The 19,484-nt window shown below is 38.3% G+C and overlaps 1 protein-coding gene across 5 annotated transcripts in view; it reads left to right on the top strand.

Annotated features, from left to right (window-relative positions):
• The window catches only part of LOC115422371 (cyclin-dependent kinase 17-like), a 42,885-nt gene that overhangs the window by 20,286 nt on the left and 3,115 nt on the right, over positions 1-19,484 (top strand). For 3 of the 5 annotated variants that reach the window (XM_030138672.1, XM_030138675.1, XM_030138674.1), the window contains 14 exons: positions 1,020-1,153; positions 4,116-4,241; positions 9,462-9,518; positions 9,606-9,720; positions 9,911-10,005; positions 10,133-10,195; positions 10,711-10,834; positions 11,629-11,749; positions 14,231-14,328; positions 14,414-14,519; positions 14,785-14,827; positions 14,930-15,020; positions 15,096-15,173; positions 17,064-17,183. In XM_030138672.1, the coding sequence (XP_029994532.1) occupies positions 1,020-1,153; positions 4,116-4,241; positions 9,462-9,518; positions 9,606-9,720; positions 9,911-10,005; positions 10,133-10,195; positions 10,711-10,834; positions 11,629-11,749; positions 14,231-14,328; positions 14,414-14,519; positions 14,785-14,827; positions 14,930-15,020; positions 15,096-15,173; positions 17,064-17,167 (1,355 nt within the window). In that variant the 3' untranslated portion in view covers positions 17,168-17,183. The remainder of the gene's footprint in view (positions 1-1,019; positions 1,154-4,115; positions 4,242-9,461; positions 9,519-9,605; positions 9,721-9,910; positions 10,006-10,132; positions 10,196-10,710; positions 10,835-11,628; positions 11,750-14,230; positions 14,329-14,413; positions 14,520-14,784; positions 14,828-14,929; positions 15,021-15,095; positions 15,174-17,063; positions 17,184-19,484) is intronic. The other 2 variants (XM_030138673.1, XM_030138676.1) reach the window with 1 other exon arrangement.

The raw sequence follows: 19,484 nt of genomic DNA on the forward strand, positions 1-19,484 counted from the left end.
CCAAATCCTCTGGTCTCTCTCCTCTATCTCTCACTATTTCACTACATATGGTGGCTGTTTTAAAGTGTAAACAACAGATGAATGTAAAGTAAGATGTTTTGGGTATTGACAGTGGACATCGAGCTGTTTTACGGTTCCGATGAAAACGTGTGATAAACACATTGCAAGGGAAGTGCGATAACTGAGAAAAATTTTGTTATTTGCACATGCAATGGAAGCATTTGACCTATCAGATAGAGCCCTGGATACATGGGTTACACATTCACACTGTTTGGTGACTGTTAGCCCTGGTTAGTCTTTAGCTACCTTCAGATTAATTAGCATCAATGTAGGGGCAAATGCAGCAAGTCATTTATTTATCACTATTGATATCATCATTGCAACATTCATCAATGTTATTGCATATCACACATTTTCTCCTACAGGCCTGCAGAGAAAAGACCAACACCTGATGTATTGTACATGACCCAGACTTGAGCTGAAACCCAGAGAACGACCCTTCCCCCACCTTTACACACAAAAACACACGCACACACAGACTGACAGATACACACTCATGCACCACTGAATGAGGCAGTCCTGTCTGCTGCACTGTGACTCATTAATCAGATGGATTCTGGTGTGGATGGAAGTGTGCGTGTGTGGGGGGGGTGGAGGGGTTGGCAGAGAGGGACGTAAGGGCTACCATTGCATGCAGGGTATTATTGATCTCTGACCTCCTCATCTTACCGATGGCATTTTATACGTACTAACCTAACACCCTAGTATGGCTGGTGGTATAGTCTATCAGCTGGGCAGTGAGACCCTACTATGTCTGTCACACAGGGGAGAGTGAAATCTTTGTAGAAAATCAAATAAAATAGAGATCTAACTGAAAAATAGAGACAACATCTCAGACAAATGGTTTGCAGTACTCCTTCCAGATGGCTGTAATAAATTCAGCCCAGATTTGTTTCCACTACACTGTTGCAGAGTATAGTTCCTAGATGGTAATGTTCTACTGTGTTTGTGTGCTGCAGGTATCGTCCATGAGAATGTGAAGATGGGTTCAGATGGGGAGAGCGACCAGGCATCGGGAACGTCATCCGATGAAGTCCAGAGTCCAGTCAGGGTCCGAATGAGGAACAATCACCACCGGCGCATCTCTAATGAGGTACTAAAAGTGCATGCACTTACTATACTCACACTTACCTGCTTTTCACAAGGTATACTATGCTCACACTGTACATCTAGTTACTACAGAACACACCCAGACACAATGAGATTTAATGAGGTTTAAGACTCATTTTCCAGATTACGCCTGAGCCGTGTCTGAAATCATCAGTTTGTTACTCAGGTTATTGCTGTTCCCTCACATATCATTGTGCACACATTTGACTGTCTGCACAACAGGTGAGTGAGATTTTACTGACTTTTAATGACTAATGACTTTTACATAAGATAAACACTGAAAATATGAAAACAGCCACATGGCAGCTATTTTACCATACACACACACACACGAGCATGCACAGACAATATGTAGTGTAAAATATGTGTGTGTGGCATAGACATAGTACACAATATAGGAACTCAAGGTGTGATTCCCATGAGACATGAAATTCCCTTAAAAAAAATCTGTTTTCAGTCACCGTTGGATTATGTTTAGGCACCAAATTCTACCCATGGTAGGTTAAGCCAACAAAACTACATGGTTAGGTTCAGCAAAACAGCCTGGTTTGGGCTAAAATGGTCTCTTTTACAATATTAACTGCATCCAAAGCTTTGCACCAGGGTACAAATACAGTGTAATACAATTCCTATGTACAAATAGCACATAATTGTTCAATCCACCTGTGCTTTCAGGTAAGGCAGATTTGTATCACTTAAATTTGTCATCACTTCGTGTGTGTCCCATGTCTCAGTGAGATTGTTTGCGTGTCTGTCTGTTTGAAGGAGTTGCTGAGCACAGCAGTATTATGGGAAATGCCTCTGGACACACAGGCTGCTGCCTCTGACTGCTGTGAACAGTAGATGGGACTAATTTAGACCATGTTTACCACAGAGAGCGTTGGTAGAAACTGCTGGGGAGAGAGGGGGTAATTATGGAAGGAGGAATAATTATTGGTATGACAAAGAAACAGGAGATCCAAAGTAATGAGAGTCAGGAGATGATAAGAAACAGAAAAGCAGAAGGAGAGACGGAGGAGAGAAAAACAATGTTTCCTATCAGCCGTCCCCTTCCATTTCCCCCTTCCCCCCATCTGCCTTTCTCCCCTCAGGAGTCTGTCCATTCCTCTCTCCTCTGCTCCTGTTTTCCCCCTCCTCCTCTTCCTCCTCCTCCTCATTTTTCCTCCTCCTCCTCAGAGCATGTGGATGGCACTGTGGAGTGCCAGCCTGTCTCTCTCTTTCTCTCTCCCTCTCTCTCTCTCTCTCTCTCTCTCTCTCTCTCCCATCTCTGTTTTTCTGTCAGTGTGTGTGCAGTCATGTGGCAGGTCAAAGACATGCATCGTGGAAAGCGCATGTGTGTAGTGAGTGTATAGAAAGACACGTTTAAGGAGGACAATGAGGGAGCTACTAGAGCTGTTCTGCATTGTGAGTATGGAGACACGTGTGTGTGTTTCTCTGTGGATCTTTTTTCCGTCCATATCAGTGAATATGAGGGCATGCGTGTCAGTGTCTCTGAACTTGTGTGTATTGTGGCTGTTTGTATAGGGGCATGGATGGTGCACATGTCTGAAAACCTGTTGTTGTGGTCATTGTATTGTGGAGTTGCATGCAATGTGAAGTGTATTAGCTCAAGTGAGAAGCAAATGATCACTTTTCTTTAAGAAATATGCAGGATAAGTGATGTGTTACCTTTTTAATATTCAGACTTCTAGTTGAGCCCTCATATTGACAAATTCCTAGAGTCTATGTTCATAAGTCATAACATATATCTAAAAAATATTTTGCAAAACTGTGCCTACAGTGTGCAGTCCGCAGAGCATTGCTAGTCATTTCCGGGGTCAGAACTATAGTGTGTATCATGTCCTTAGGGTTATAGCTCACATGTACAAAACTGCATGTGGTTCCATTCGCCTATGAGCTCAGTTAAAACCATTACAGGCGTGAAATCCCTCTGCCTTTCATCTTCAGGTTAACACACACTTTCTCTCCTATCACTAATGTTCACATGTAAACACACATATCATGTCACACACACATACTGTGGGGCTGATGGGACTTGGCCAGCCTCTGCTGCCATGGAAACAACACGTGATTGGCACCTTGCCCACGATCATGTCCTACATGAATATAGAATACAGGGAAGGTGCATTATGGGTAAAGCAGCCTCACATAATTATCATTCAAGCTGAAGGTAGGAAGTGAAAGTTGTTTCCACTCATTTCAAGGTTTCAAAGCACTCTTTCTTGGTTTAATGTTTACTCAAGATTAATTTGTTGAGCTGGAAAACCGTGATGCTAATCTTTTTACCTCACCTGTGTGTCCGAAGAAATTTAGAGAAAATTAGCCTGAAACTTGTCCTGTCATTTGTAGCTTTGGCTGTGGCTTTTATTCAGAGTCATGTGACCATGAAACATAGTGGTACCATGTTTACACATGTTATTTTGTGGTTTACAGAAACAGATTTAGATTAGCTTCATTTTTGCTCATTTTTATATGTAATTTCCAGAACCAGTCTAAATATTACACAGTAATTTGTAAAACATTCTCTGACTAGAAAAAAAACTGTCTCTCTAAAAACTATGTATATATAAACTATATTGCCATATTCTTTCTTAAAAATACAATAATATAAATACAGATAGCTACCTCTTTTGTGTTCTCTTTGTCATGAACAATTCATCAACCTTAAAAACAATACAGTCTTTATATCAGCAACCCATGTAAATGTCTTTATAAATGTTAAAATCAAACAGACAGTGTCTACTATGCTTTTTTAAACACTGGATTGTCATTTATTTTATTACCCTCTTGTATTTGGCTTTTTATGATGTGAACTGCCATTTTTAAGCAGTATAAACAACTGAACAGCCCTATATTCTATAACATCACAATCGTTTGGTTATTAGGTACTAAGACATTCATTATCTAATATAATATGTTTTTCTGTGTTTTCCTCTCTGTTTCAGGACATAAACAAACGTTTGTCACTCCCAGCTGATATCAGGCTACCGGAGGGCTATTTAGAGAAGTTTGCCATGAACAGTCCACCCTTTGACAAACCGATGAGCCGCAGGCTACGACGCGCTTCATTGGTCAGTATGCAGATTGTATCTGCGTGTGTGTGTGTGTGTGTGTATTTTGTGCCTGTATTTTTATGTGTGTGAAGCAGCTGTGCCTGCAATGAGTGTGATTTTAGCCTATCTTTACTCTCTGTATGTAGACTTTTGTGTGTGCAGCTGGGTGTGTGCTGCCCTTGCAATGCTGGTTTGTTTTGAAGTAAAAGTAATATGAACTTGAAGTACCATTGTACTCCATTTTAATGGTTGACAAAGGCCATTATATCCAATGAGACGCACTGAAGCTACAAATACACATAGACAGATCTAAAACACACACTGAGCCATGCTATAGTGGTTACAATAGCTCAGTAGGGGGATGAATGATGAATTCTGTTTTATGTATCCAGGCCAAGAGCATTATGGGTATTAATCTGGGGGTGGAAAAGGGAGAAGCGGGTGTTTTAGTGGATGGTTCATAGGTTGGATGATGATTGGCAGATATTCATATGCCCATATCCCTTTTATGTCCCTTTGTATTCCTGCTTAAGTGCTCTTATTCATTTGCTTATTTTGTTTGTCACTTATTCCATGTTATTCTTTTGGTTCTTTCATATTTCAATTTTTCTCTCAGCAAATTATTTCATCCATGATGGAATAAAACAAGACACTGCACTGTTTCACCCACTCTCCGCTTATGTGCCTGTTCCTCTAAAATTGGCCTCAGTCTGCTGTACTCATAGCACTGACAGCACTCACATACTACTGTAAACATGATTACCAAACCACCCTTCATATTCTGTAGGAAAGCATAAAGGTGCCTCCATTATCCATTTTTACTGTAATTATTGAACAAGCCCAGTAGCCTAAGTTGAGCTCTGTGCTTGAAGGGATTTAATGACACAGCTTTCCTGCACAGAGAGATGAAGAAAAGAATCTTTGAAAAGAGGTTTACACAGAAAGAACAGGTTTATTGTGTAAATGGCAGTGAGAAAAACAGCAGACTGTGGAAATTAGTGGCAGACATTTTCTGTGAGTCGTGTGGTTCTGTCCACTTGTGCATTTGGCTTGTTGTATGTATGTGATGTAATAGATCAATCAATAAATAATTCAGGAGCAGTGTCAGACTCATCTGCTGCAGCTCCTCTCCTGAATAGGATTACACACCGGGACACCTTGAAGTAAGCCACAGAGCAAGAAAGAGAGAGCGGGGAGATGCAGGAAGGGATAACGAGAGAGAATGAAGGAATAAATAATAGGAGCGCGGGATTTAATATGTGATAAGGTGCTAGAGAGAAACCTAAAAATGAGTCTGAAGAAAAGACGAGTGAAAATGGACGTTAAATTTAACCTGCATGCCGATCCGATTTGGATAGCAGAAAAACACGGCTTTATTGTATCTCAGTGTCCTTGCTGAGCTTGCAGAGTGCATGTAGCAGCTACATGCACACATTGCAGGGGTTCACTTTCTTTGCTGTATTTAGTGTGGTGCATCCATGCAGAAATATGGTTTTGATAGCATGGTGTACTATTAGAACCATAAGAGTCACTCAGTGTATTTCAGGAAACTGGGTAGAGACAAAGGCGTCTTGGCTGGGGCCTTGGACGTAAATAGGTCACCAATTTTTAGGGTTTTTTTTTTCATATAATTTGGATGAGTTTCTGTTGCTGAAAATGATTAAAAACCCAGTGAGGAAAGGAAAAATGTTAGCATGGAAAATTAATGAGAAATTAAATCTGCCCAAGTATGAATGTAATTATGCAAGGTGAATCAAGGAGTGTGCTTATTCTGTCCCACTTTACCTAAACGATTATGAGCCTTAAAGTGATGCCAGTGAAGGGTTTTGGGCTTTTGGTGTGATGGTAGCCAGTTGTTACCGTAACATAGAACATGTGTCAGGTGTCGTATAACCGATACTCGTATGTGAAACCATGTATTTTGATCTTTGAATCGCTTCCAATGTAATGTAATTGAAGTTGCTTGGTATCAGTTTTCCCTAATGCTGTTACGAATTGATAATCAATTATTCACAGCGGCCCAGTCAGATCCAGTGTACCATGGTGCTGAGGAAGGAGATGTCATTTAATCAAATGGCAACACTTAACCATCTTATGCAATACTTACTATGTGGTGATCCGTTCAACCCTGGAATGATGAGGCAGAAAACTGAAGTTTGTAAATATTTAACTTTGGCAAACATACGGTTAATATTACAGAGCTCACCTGATAGTGGATTTTTAAGATTAAATATACAGCGGTGACCAAAATGATTAGAACCTCTGACTGATCTGAAAATATTGACCCTTTTTTGCTTCCAAAACATGATTTTATTTCATGATGTTTGTGAAACGTGTCGATGGTTGCTCTGAGCACAACAAATATCAGATGAAGTGAGTCTTACTGTTTTCATCCACTTTTAACTTTAATATTTATGTAATGAGCAGGATAGACCTTGTACATTCTAAAGAATCACACAGACTCTTGCATCACAATTGATTTAACCACAATCACCCCTAACAATGATCACACAAGTAATTGCACTTCTTCTGTGAAGGAACGTGATTGTGTGATATTGACAGTGAAACAGGCCTAGCTTGTTTTTTTTATAAGAAAAATGACCTGCATCTCCTTATGATGATGCCATTCTGTGGTTTATAGAGCATAATGAAGACTTTTAGATGTTTTATTTGTTCTATGGGTATTTTTATGGACAAAAGTCTAATACTTTTGGCTACCACTATAATGATAGCTTGGAGCAGGAAAAAACAGATAACTGATTAAGTCCCTGCTTGTCCCTTGTAAAGCTTCAACACTAAAATGAATTTTGCATGTCTGAAAACAATTTATCCTTCCCTCTTTAAACTTATTGCAAACCAGAACTGTTGCACTGTTGAACATCAAACTCAAAATAACAAATTAATAATGTACAGTAAAAGAAATGAAAAAAAAAAAATAACGTGGGAATGATTAACCTTTGAGCTTTTATTTCCCCTCAAACTCAATTGTTCCCTTGTCTAATATTACTCATCAGCCATCATCATTGCTAACTTCTGTAAAACTAGGGTGTAAGATGTCTTTTTAGTGTTGATTATTTAATTTATGTGCCATCAGTTGAGCCGTTGGTTGCTATCAACAGTTTAATGATGAAGGTGACACAGAGCAAGATATGTACTAGTTGATGGACTGATTAAAGTCCTAAAGACTGACTACATCATGTTAATAAAAGGGCTCTTTCTCCTCCCACCTCCCATTACCACCTTCTTTCTTAACAGCCCATCATTTTCCCTCTGCCACTTAATGCTTTCAGTCCATCCTCTCCATCTAGCCTTCTTTTCAGCCAGTGCACAGAAAACACAATGAAAAATGTAACACGGCCAGAGTCATAGACTTCTGTACACATTAGTTCTGAGCTGCAGACATACTGTATCTCTTCTCAGGTTTTGTATTTATGCTGTCAGTTTATCTGGCTGTAAATCTCCTTAGTCCCCCTGCAAGTAGAGAGGCACACATTTTGTTTGGTTTTATGTTGCTTTAATTTTGTCACTAAAACTTGGTCTGACCTAGTTCTGCTGAGTAAGCTCACTGGAGCGTTGGAAACGAAATGAACCCATTGGCATCGAAAGCATATGCAGGCGCACAGAAAAAGGCTCGGTCCATTCTAAGGTACACAGAAAGCAGCTGCAAATCGCCTGCACAGAGTAACGTTTAGGTAAAGTGCTGCTATATTCAATTATGCCAGAAACACTTCAGCTAAGCAAAGAGACCCTTTTTTTGTTTTACGGGAATTGGGATGGATGGAGTAATGCCTGGAATTTAAAGAGGCGGCAGTAATGTATGTGTGTGCATGTATTTTTTTGGATGTGTGTTTGCGTCACAGTGTGTGTGTGTGTGTGTTGCTTTTGAGACCGGGTCCCCTGCCAAATGAGCAGCACTGCTCAGCAACAACCTCTGACAGCCCCTGTCACAAATGCACAGAGAAGAGCAGTATGCTTCTGTCTGTGGATTTTATCTGTCTGCTTTCCAGCTCTATGCATTGGCAGTATATTTCATCACCATTTTTTTTCTTACCATTGTCTGCATTTCTTGAGTTGTTTTCAATTATTATAAATTGGATAATGGAAGTTTTTCAAGAATGCCTCTTCATTAATTGTGCAAAATACATTTTTTACATGTACACACTTGCTTCAGTGTATAGGCGTGTTATCTTTATCTTGTGTCAAAGCTTGTTCTGACTTTTACATGCCTTTAAAGAGATCACATGCTTCATCAGTTAACTTGGTCATTGGAGACCCTTCCTCTTTATACACACACCAGTGGGCACACAGCCGGGCATGTCCTAATATTGGCCTGGCATTCGTATAAGCATCATGATGGGATGAGCCAGTACAAGACTGGGAGAGATGGTTAGATGTCAAGAGATGCACACAGTAAAAAAACATGTCAGAGACCCTCCTGATGGAGATCGACGAATAAAGGAGGAAAAGTGACAGTAACGGGGGTAAACGGTGACACGCCTGTGGGTATCACAGCTTGACAGAGCTGCATTTATCTATAATTCATGACCTGAAGCCACACAGGCCACATACATTATGTAGTTTAACTTTTATTAACTAAAATTCAGGCTTAATGTAGAATTTTCTGCCTGTACTTAGATGTAAAGCATCAAAAATGTAGAAAAATAAACTCCCCATAATGCCATCTAGTAAGGAGGAGCTCATGCTGTATTTTTTTTTTTTTAAACTTTGCTATACTGACTTCCTGTGGCCAGAGAATATATGTGCACCCAACCACTGACAGCACTTTGCATCATTAAAATGACACTTTGGATGAAATATGTGATGCTTTGGTTCATAGATATATTCATTCGTCTGACGTTCCCTAATCAAATATAGTCAGAAATGTCTGTGTGCATGAGCATAACATCAAGTGCAGAATAGGTTAATCCGGTGTAACATAGTACCGGAGGATATTAACATAAGTGATGACATAAGGATAAAGTGAGGTAATGGTTTAGTGCAGACACACTGGAGGGAGGCCTGGTGAGTCACACCCCTGCAGTTGTAGGTCAAATGTCGAAACAGTGGAAATGAAATTAGAATAAGCAGCTCTGCCTGACAGCTGTGATTCTAGAAATCCTGCAGTTAGTTCTAATATGATGAAATGACCTCATATCAGGCTCTATGCAAAACAAATGTAAACTGGCACAGTAATAGCACTCCTAACTTCCTCATCTGACTCCTCTCGGTTCTTTCTAGTCTGAAATTGGCTTCGGAAAACTCGAGACCTACATCAAACTCGACAAACTGGGGGAGGTGAGATCAGTAAAGGAAAACTTGACATACACAAAGTACTTTTATGCTCATTTTACTTCATAAGTGCGATGCTTTTCATCTCTGCAGGGCACCTATGCGACAGTGTTTAAGGGTCGAAGCAAGTTAACAGACAACTTAGTGGCTCTGAAGGAGATTCGACTGGAGCATGAGGAGGGCGCACCCTGCACAGCGATCAGAGAAGGTACTGAAAGCTCATATCATTTGGAAATAACATGGACTACACTGTCAAAAGTACTATTGTTCTGCCAGGTTTGTCAAATCTGCGGTGCCTTGTAACTCCCAGAGCAGCTAGTGATCCCTGAGCTGTTTGACTTCCTTCCACAGGTTGTCTGTGTTTGACTGACAGTATCTGATGTCTCTCACTTCTGTAGTGTCTCTACTGAAAGACTTGAAGCACGCCAATATTGTCACCCTCCATGACATTATCCACACTGACAAGTGCCTCACACTCGTTTTTGAGTACCTGGTGAGTGACTGTACTGTACATGTTTACCTGTATCAGATGGCACATTGGCATATTTATATTATGTTGTGTCAAACACTCTTCTACTTCCTTCCTTTCCCTTTTTCTACTTTTTTTCTCTTTCTATTAGGAAAAAGACCTGAAGCAGTATATGGATGACTGTGGAAGCATTATGAGTGTTCACAATGTTAAGGTATGTAAGGAAAGAAATGTGGTCTGAGGAAAAGTCTGTTATGTTGTGGGTTTTGCTGTTTGATATTATGATATATATTTATATTTTTTAAACACATATCTTTATAGAATTTTTAACACATTACATATCTTTTCTGACATGAATTGATAACATTGTGTGGGTCTCCCCTGAGCATAAACCCTCAGAACCACAATGAGTCTCTGTATTAAGATACAATCTGCATATATGGGTAGTATGGACAGCATTAAAACAAAAGTTTCAGGAAAAAACAGCTCATATTATCCGAAGTGGTCGTATTTGACCTCCCTTTACACTAACATGTCTTTAGCCTTTTTCTTTACACAGTAGGAGATTTATTGCATTACTTTTGTGTTGTTTTATACCAGGTTTCAGTCAACACGTCATATGTTTCTGATTGTGCTGCTTCTGTGATCAGTGTACCTTTAACTCTATTATGTCTCATACTATATCAAGTATTCATCTGCAAGTCATACAGATTTCCTCTCTTTCTTTAGATCTTCCTTTTCCAGCTGTTGCGGGGTCTGGCTTACTGCCACAGAAGGAAGGTCCTTCACAGAGACCTCAAACCCCAGAACCTGCTCATCAATGAAAAGGGAGAGCTCAAACTGGCAGACTTTGGTACACAACTACTATTACTATAGTCTCAGCAAGAGTCTTACTTTAGGATTCAGTGTATTTACAAACTAAGACTGAATCTTAGTGAGATCTCAAGCCTCCTAGTGGCTCCTGAAGGAGTAACAGTGTCAGCATGCTTTACATGGACTCACTAACCAGACAACACTGCCACCCTTAGGCCAAACACAAAACATGACAAACTGCCATGTAGTGTTGGTGATGCAAGTCACCACCTGCTAATATTCACAGCCTGGCCAACAAAAAAAAAAATCCCCATCTGGATTTAACTAAGCAAATATGTAAGAGCCTCCTATTGGATAACTACTGCAGTGGTTATTATGTTGGAAACAACTTATTTCACTTTAACTGTTGCAGTGACAAGCTTCTCATTTCTTAAACAACCATCAGTTTGTCAGGAAGTATAAACATTAGACATTGTCTGGAATCATCATAATCCATTAAGAATCTCTGGGATGTGATGGAGAAGAATTGACGTAGTGGTCCAACTCTCCCATCAGCAATACAAGATCTTAAAGAAAAATAAATTTATGGATTGAAAGTTTGAATGGAAATTAATTTATTTTGAGCCTGCACAAGCATAAACTGTGGCATGAATGCAACTTTTTGTTTTGGCTGGGCTGTACATTTTCTAAACAAAACTGAAATCTAGATTCACACTCAGAACACTCACAAAGAACAGCAGTGTTTTTCATTCTAGAATGTGATGTCAAGAGTGGAAATTACTTGTCAAGGAAGACAAATTGGTTCATGAATTATTTTGCTGTATTTTAATGAAGGTCTGGCACGAGCCAAGTCTGTTCCTACAAAGACCTACTCAAATGAAGTTGTGACATTATGGTACCGACCACCAGATGTGCTTCTGGGCTCCACTGAATACTCCACACCTATCGACATGTGGTGAGCAAACACACACTGGACAGAAAAGAAAACATGGAATTACATAAAAGCACTGCTTTTGGCAGTACAACACCATAGCTATTGATGTAAGAACTTAAGTGATTTTGGTTATTATCAAGAAAACCATGGAAAATGGATAGATATCAGCTCTGAACTTAAACTCTTATGAGCTATTTTTATTGTTATGATTATATTTGTCCAAACAAATGTACTTTTAGTTGTACCAGGCATTAAAATGAACAAGAAACTGAAGAAAACAAGGGTGGTCTAATAATTTATTCCACAACTGTATACACAGGACAAAAATACACACAAGTGAAACAATCACCATTTAGTCGCCCCTCCCCCTTTTTTTTTTTTTTTACAGTATATTTTGTCTATAATATTTCATTTCCTAATTTCATGAATCTTGTTCTTGAGATTGAATAAAAAACAGTAATAACCTTATGTATTTTTATGTAATTGTTAAGTGTTGGTCCCATGCATAACTTTAGCTAAAGTTAAAGCTACAGTTTAATAGTTTCATAATAACCTTTCAGCATGTTGTAATTCAAGTATTCTCAGAGGACTTGGGACATCCACCTGCCTGTGTTTTCAGGCTTTAGGAAATCAGCCCCTATGTGCCCCAATTATGTCTTAAGTACAGGCAGTTCAGGCAGGTGGGGGTTAAATGTATTATTTTTTCCAGAGTTGCTAAAGCAACTGCAGGTATAGCAAAGTTAAAGACCATATGGAAGGATAAAAACATCCACCACCAGACAAAGCTTGTTCTGAACACTGGTGCTTCCAATATTCCTTTGTGAGTCCTGGATTCTTGGAGCAGATCTACAACAATGAATCCAGGCTGTTGAGATGAGATGATATCTCTTACAGAGACCGCATCACTAAGGATATAGTTTATGACCCCATTAGAGAGGAGATTGGTCTGTTCAAGGATCTACGAAGAGAAAAGTGAAATGGTGAATGGTGAATGGACATGTTATCATCACATCACAGTTATCCTACCAGGTACCACACCATGTAAAAAGAAAAGAGGAAGACAGAAGAAAAAAGGGGCAGATGATGCCGCCTAATGGACTGGGAAATGATGTACTGATGATTTAAACACAGATTATGGCATGTGGAGATGAGTGGCAAGGGGCTCATCTACGCAGCCACATATGAGACTAAAGCGAGTGGGTTAAATACATAGTTGACAGATGTAATTACCAACCACTGATCAGATTCTCTCAGATGTGACCTGGATATGACTCTACTGCTCTACTCTGTGTCTTGACATGGAGGTCTGGAAAAGTGGCTTTCACTTTTTAATTACAGCGTGAAACAATGTCATGTCATATATATTTATAATTATCCTTTTGATTTGGACTGAGATGAGAAAGCTGCAGTGGTGAAGCGTGTATTTTCCAGTTCTGGTGTTTTTCTTCTCATTTTGTAATTTTATGATTGTGATTTTGCAATGCTGGTTACAATATACACTGCAAAAAGGGGTGTCTAAAAACAAGATAAAAACACTAAATCTGAGGGAAAAGGTACACAAAACAAGTGAAATTATCTTTCCATGCAGCAAGACAATTTCACTGAACAAGATTCTTGAATTAAGATTGTTAAATCTAAAAATAAGCATGTCTACAGATGTATGAACACTTAAAATAAGAAATTAACTCTTAAAACAAGATAAATTATCTAACACTTCTAAATCTAAGATTTTTTTTTTTATCTTGATAAGAACCAAACACTTTGCAGTGTACTACATGGAACTGGAAAACATGTATAAATAGGAGAGTTTAGTAGTTTGACTGCACATATTTTACTCTGATTTCTTGCACTACACAGCAAAAATCCAAATCTTACTAAGTGTATTTTTCTCATCTCTAGCCAAAATATCTCATCACACTTAAAATAAGACATAATCACCTAAAGAATAACTTTTCAGTGAGATATAAGAACACATTTTTAGACAATAGATCTTGAAAATCTTATTTCAAGAAATCTTGCCAAGATAATTTTCACTTGCTCCATTAGCAGATTTTTTTTGCTTAAATTAAACAAAAAAATCTTGAATTAAGCGAACAAAATCTGCCAAAGGAACAAGTGAAAATGATCTTTGATCTATTGTCTAAAAATAAGTTCTTATATCTCACTGAAAAGTTACTCTTTAGGTGATTATGTCTTATTTTAAATGTGATGAGATATTTTGACTAGAAGTGCGAAAAATACAATATGTAAGATTTGGATTTTTGCAGTGATATGAGAGTTGATGGTTACTGTAATATAGTCTTGTTCACTTTAATATTTATATTTTAGCTATATTTATATGACTTCATTCCTTAAGAGTGTGTTTTTGCAGGATTGACTTACTTTTATGCACTGCCTTGGGGACAATTTCTTGGATTTCACTGTTCATATCATTGAATCTTGAATTTATGTCACATGCATAATTTTTATACTCAGTATGACATCTTCTCTGTGTTTTGTTAGGGGTGTTGGCTGCATCTTTTATGAAATGATCACAGGCAGGCCTCTCTTTCCTGGATCGACCGTGGAAGACGAGCTTCACCTCATATTTCGCATCCTTGGTAAGACGCCCCGCATCAAATGAATGTGCATCTTCTTGTCTCTGTGTGCACTTTACATTAACCGATCATTATTCATTTTCAACAGGTACTCCTACTGAAGAGACTTGGCCGGGTATCACTACTAGTGAAGAGTTTAAAACCTATAATTTCCCTCAGTATAAAGCAGAACCGCTGGTCAACCACGCACCCAGGTTTGTACATCTGAGTGCACATGCCCACAGTCATGACTACGTGTGTGTAGATCAAGTTACTTTGATATGTTATATGTAATATGATAAGATGCAGGATTGATTTTCAGTAAGAACTGTAGTTGAGTGTTTCCGCCTCTGTAGAAATGGCAGGAACATTACACTGGTCTAAACGGCTTCGGTCAGCTTTTAAAACACTGACACTCAAACCTCTGTCAGTCTGCCACTTTCCTCTGTCTCACTTTCTCTTTTGTTTTCTGTCTCACAGGATAGACAATGATGGTCACGACTTGCTTTCAATGCTCCTACAGGTAAAAAACAAAGAAGGATTTCAGACGCATGCACCCTTTAGGTTGGTATAAAAGCTGTCATTCTTGTCTCTAAACTTCTTCACTCTATCGTTTTGCCTCTAGTTTGAAGCTAAGAAGCGCGTATCAGCAGAGGATGCTCTCAGACATTCGTATTTCCGAAGTCTTGGGGAGCAGGTTCAGACACTGGCTGACAGTGAGTACTTTACTTCATTCCTTCTTGCTCAAAGACAAACATCAGTTCACCAACCTGCTTTTTTTGTGTTTTCAGCTGCATCCATCTTCTCTGTAAAAGGCGTTCAGCTTCAGAGAGACCCAGGGAAGAGATCTTCAGTTTACCCTGAGTCATGTAAGTTCCCCAGACTTTTACAAAAGAGAAAAGAAGGAACATTTTAGGCATTCTAAGTGGGGATATTATAGAGAACAAGTCTAGCTCCCAGTCCACTTCCTGGTCTTTCTTTCTCTCTCTATCCAGCTGTTGGCTCTTTGTCATCCTTCATGCCACTGTGTGGTTCACGTCACACACTATCACACACATCATAAGGTTAATGTCGCTGTTTTGTATATAAAAAAATATATATATTCATGCATAAAGAACTACATCCAAAGGTCCAGTCTGGGAAATTTAGTCACAGATTTCAATTTAATGTAATATTTGTAGTTATGTTTTCTTTAATATCTAATCACCTGCAGGTATGAATTATTCTATTTTCATTACCTTAGAATGAAGTGTATCTAAAGATGGAGTTAATTTATGTTTCTGCAGTAGTTTAGAACAGACTTTCTCTCTCTTTTTTTTAATGGTTCACGGCATCCAGCTGTGGCCTCTTAGACCTGTTATTCCATCTGTGTTGCCATGGTAATGCTATACCTTATAACTATATATAAAGTCTATTTGTCCATGTAACCAGAAGAACATCACCTAAAAGCTAAACTAAACCAATTTTTTGGAGTAAAGAGTGCAATCCAAACAATGAGCACTTAAATGGGCACATATTCTAACAGTCTGAGACCACCGTATGTCATGAATACTTTAATAAAAACAGACCAAAGTGTTATTTCTCTACTTTCTCTGCTAAAACTCACTGAATGAGCCAAAGAAAAACAAAAATAAAGATCGTATTATGAGTTTTTATCTTACCTTTGCTATATTCTGATCATAACATGGTATTAAATGAATGAAGCTTCTGCTGTCACTTACTCTGTTATTTTGTGTTACATTGAAATGATTCTGACTGGAAACAAATGGCCCAGGTTTTAACAGGTTAAAATGCAATAATCACAAGAGATTGCCTACGTTAAATATACAGGGGTTGGACAAAATAATGGAAACACCTTAAAAAATCAACAAAATATAATTTAATATGGTGTAGGTCCGCCTTTTGCGGCAATTACAGCCTCAATTCTCCGAGGTATTGATTCATACAACTTGTGAATTGTTTCCAAAGCAATTTTAAGCCATTCTTCAGTTAGAATACCCTCCAACTCTTTTAGAGACGATGGCGGTGGAAATCGACGTCTTACTTGAATCTCTAAAACTGACCATAAATGCTCAATAATGTTGAGGTCTGGGGACTGTGCCGGCCATACGAGATGCTCAACTTCATTAGAATGTTCCTCATGCCATTCTTTAACAATTCTAGCTGTATGGATTGGGGCATTATCATCTTGAAAGATGGCGTCCCCCTCCGGAAACAGTGCTTGAGCCATAGGATGAACTTGGTCGCCCAAAATTCGTAAATAGTCTCAGCTGTTAATTCTTCCATGAAGGGAAATCATTGGCCCTGCGGATTTTCCAAGAAATAGCGCCCCAGATCATCACAGAATGTTAGGTGTTTCCATTATTTTGTCCAACCCCTGTAGTTTAATATTACATAATATAATGTGTAATAATTGGATGTCAGCTGATAAACTAAATATTAAAGCCTATAGATGAGTTAGCACACATTTACATTTACAGCTTATATACATTAATACTGCATACATGATGCATATTCTTGACATTACACATAGACTTACTTCAGTTCTGTCTTTAGTACATTCTGTGTGTGTCTCTTTATTTCTGTGTGTGTTACCTTGTTTGTGTTCTTATTGACAGTCCCTTCTCTTTCTTGGTACCCACGCTGTCTTCTTTTGCAATGTTCGTCTTTTCTTTCCTTAATCCTTTCCAATCTCTTTTGTGTGCCCTACTCTATAACACCTCAATTCCCAACCCTCTCCTTCCTCAACCCTAAAAAAGCGATGGCCCATAAGCTAGGCTCCGCCCCCTCGCAGTACTTCCAGAGAGAGGCAGCCAATCCCAGGGCTCAGAGTCACACTCTCTCCTCCACTTCCACTGGCTGAGTGGCCTACCGTTCTGGTAAATACGGTCTCTTTCATTCTGATGCTGTTAAGTCCCCCTCCCCTTATTTCTACCTGGCCTTCACCATCCCCAGTCCATTTCACTTATGTCTGTATTATAGTCTCACGTTCTCTTTCCCCCTCACGCTCCCCAACACCTGCGTTAACCCATTCTAGTTCATACCCTCATGTTCTTCTCTGTGTTGTCTTATTATTCTTCTCCCTCTCCCCATTCTTGCTCTTTCAAGCCTCCCCTCTAATTTCAAGCCCCACACCCACAGGCACCATCTCAGCTTTCACTTATCAAACCCCTTTTTACTCCAACTGCACCACTCCCACTGCCTTTTACCAAGGATGAAAGGGCAACAATATGTACACAAAAGACAAGTATGTGATTAGAGAATGGGGAGTCATTTGATTCTTTTTATTTGCAGTCCTGTTTAGGTTTCTCCAGCGAGAGATGTAGCCTTTTATGTATTAAGCCTTATGGGTAAGAGGCCATATGGGTTTGTTGTTTGTTTGTGTGTTATAAACAGTGATGGATGAGGCTCAGATTCTTTAACTGTCAGACATTACGAAAAAATCCAGTGTAAAAGCACTAATTGTCCTGCACTTCTGCACAATTTGGTAAAAAAATTCATGTTTTTTGGACAATATTGTGATTGCAGGTTGAGTGTACTTGCTCGGTTTTCAAGAAAAATGCAGATTACTGATTATTTTAATACTATCAACATAATTAAGCCTGTTTGCTTACAGAACTGTCACACCAACCAAACATGAGACTTGTCAGTTCAAATAAATAAAATGTGGAGTTTCTTAAGGAGTCTCAATGTGCTTTTAAAGCATGTATTTTTCCAACTCAAACATACAAGCTTGAATTAGCATAAAAAATACAAAACTGACATGTTTTTACAGTTTTACACAGTACGTCTCTCTACACACCTTTCTGTTCAGTGTCACTGAATCCAAAATGTCACATATGCAGACTTTAAAGGTGCAGCACTAGCAAGATACTGTAATCGAAGTAGTCGGGAGATTTCTGCATCTATTCCTTGTTTTCGGGCTGCAGAAAATCTACTCCGTAATGCTGATTTTTGGTTAATCACAGATTAGTGACAGACAGACAGTTTTCAAACTGCTGTAGATGACACGATTCTATGCTCTACATCGTGTCTCCACCTGGAAATGTGAAGAAAGAAATAACGTCTTTTAGTCTTGTAATTTGGACTGAGATAAGAGAGCCACAGAAAGAAGGGTGTATTTTGTAATATGAACATTTTTTCCCCTGTGATTTTAGCTACTGTATATGATTATATTATATTATATTATATTATATTATATTATATTATATTATATTAGATTAGATTAGATTAGATTAGATTAGATTAGATTAGACTTTATTGATCCCACAACAGGGAAATTCAATATTCAAGGCAGCAGCAGAATGAAGTGCAAGAAAAAAGTGTACATGCATGAAGATGATGCAAAAAAAAGAAGATACACTGGAAAAAATCTAAATCTTACCAACTGTATTTTTCTCATTTCTAGTCTAAATATCTCATCACACTTAAAATAAGACATAATCATCTAAAGAGTAACTTTTCAGTGAGATATAAGAACTTATTTTTAGACAATAGATCTTGAAAATCTTATTTCAAGAAATCTTAGCAAGATAATTTTCACTTGTTCCAGTGGCAGATTTTTTGCTTAATTCAAACAAAAAAAAAATCTCACTGAAAGGTTACTCTGTAGGTGATTGTCTTATTTTAAGTGTGATGAGATATTTTGACTAGAAATGAGAAAACTACAGTTGGTAAGATTTAGATTTTGTGCAGTGTAGTGAAAATACAAACAATATAAAATAAAAAATAATAATAGTAATAAAAAGTCTATATAGACTATATGCATATTTACAACAGAGAGGAATTGCAAAAAGTCAGACAGTACAGAGTTTGTGATTCTACATTTACATAGGCTACTCACAATTGCAGTTTTAATAATTATGCAACTCTACTTTTAGCTGATTACCCTGAGAGAATTTATTTACAGTAGTTATTATGCAGTTTTGCCCTTTATACTCATTAAAAACTATAAATGAAGTGCAGGTACTCCAAAAACACTTCCACTCCAATGTTCCTCTCCACCACTGGTTATAAATGCTGTTTTTAAGCATGAATATGAGAGTGTTTTTTACTGTACACTTTCAAAGCATTAGCAGCTGGTAAGTATGTTTATTTTAAGTAATATTAAATTGTGTTAACGTTACAGTGTGTTGGTGTTGGCCATTATTGAGTTTTATGTAGTGTCTGTTGTGTGTTGC

This window comes from Sphaeramia orbicularis, chromosome 7, assembly GCF_902148855.1.
Source record: "Sphaeramia orbicularis chromosome 7, fSphaOr1.1, whole genome shotgun sequence".
Taxonomy (NCBI): Eukaryota; Metazoa; Chordata; class Actinopteri; order Kurtiformes; family Apogonidae; genus Sphaeramia; species Sphaeramia orbicularis.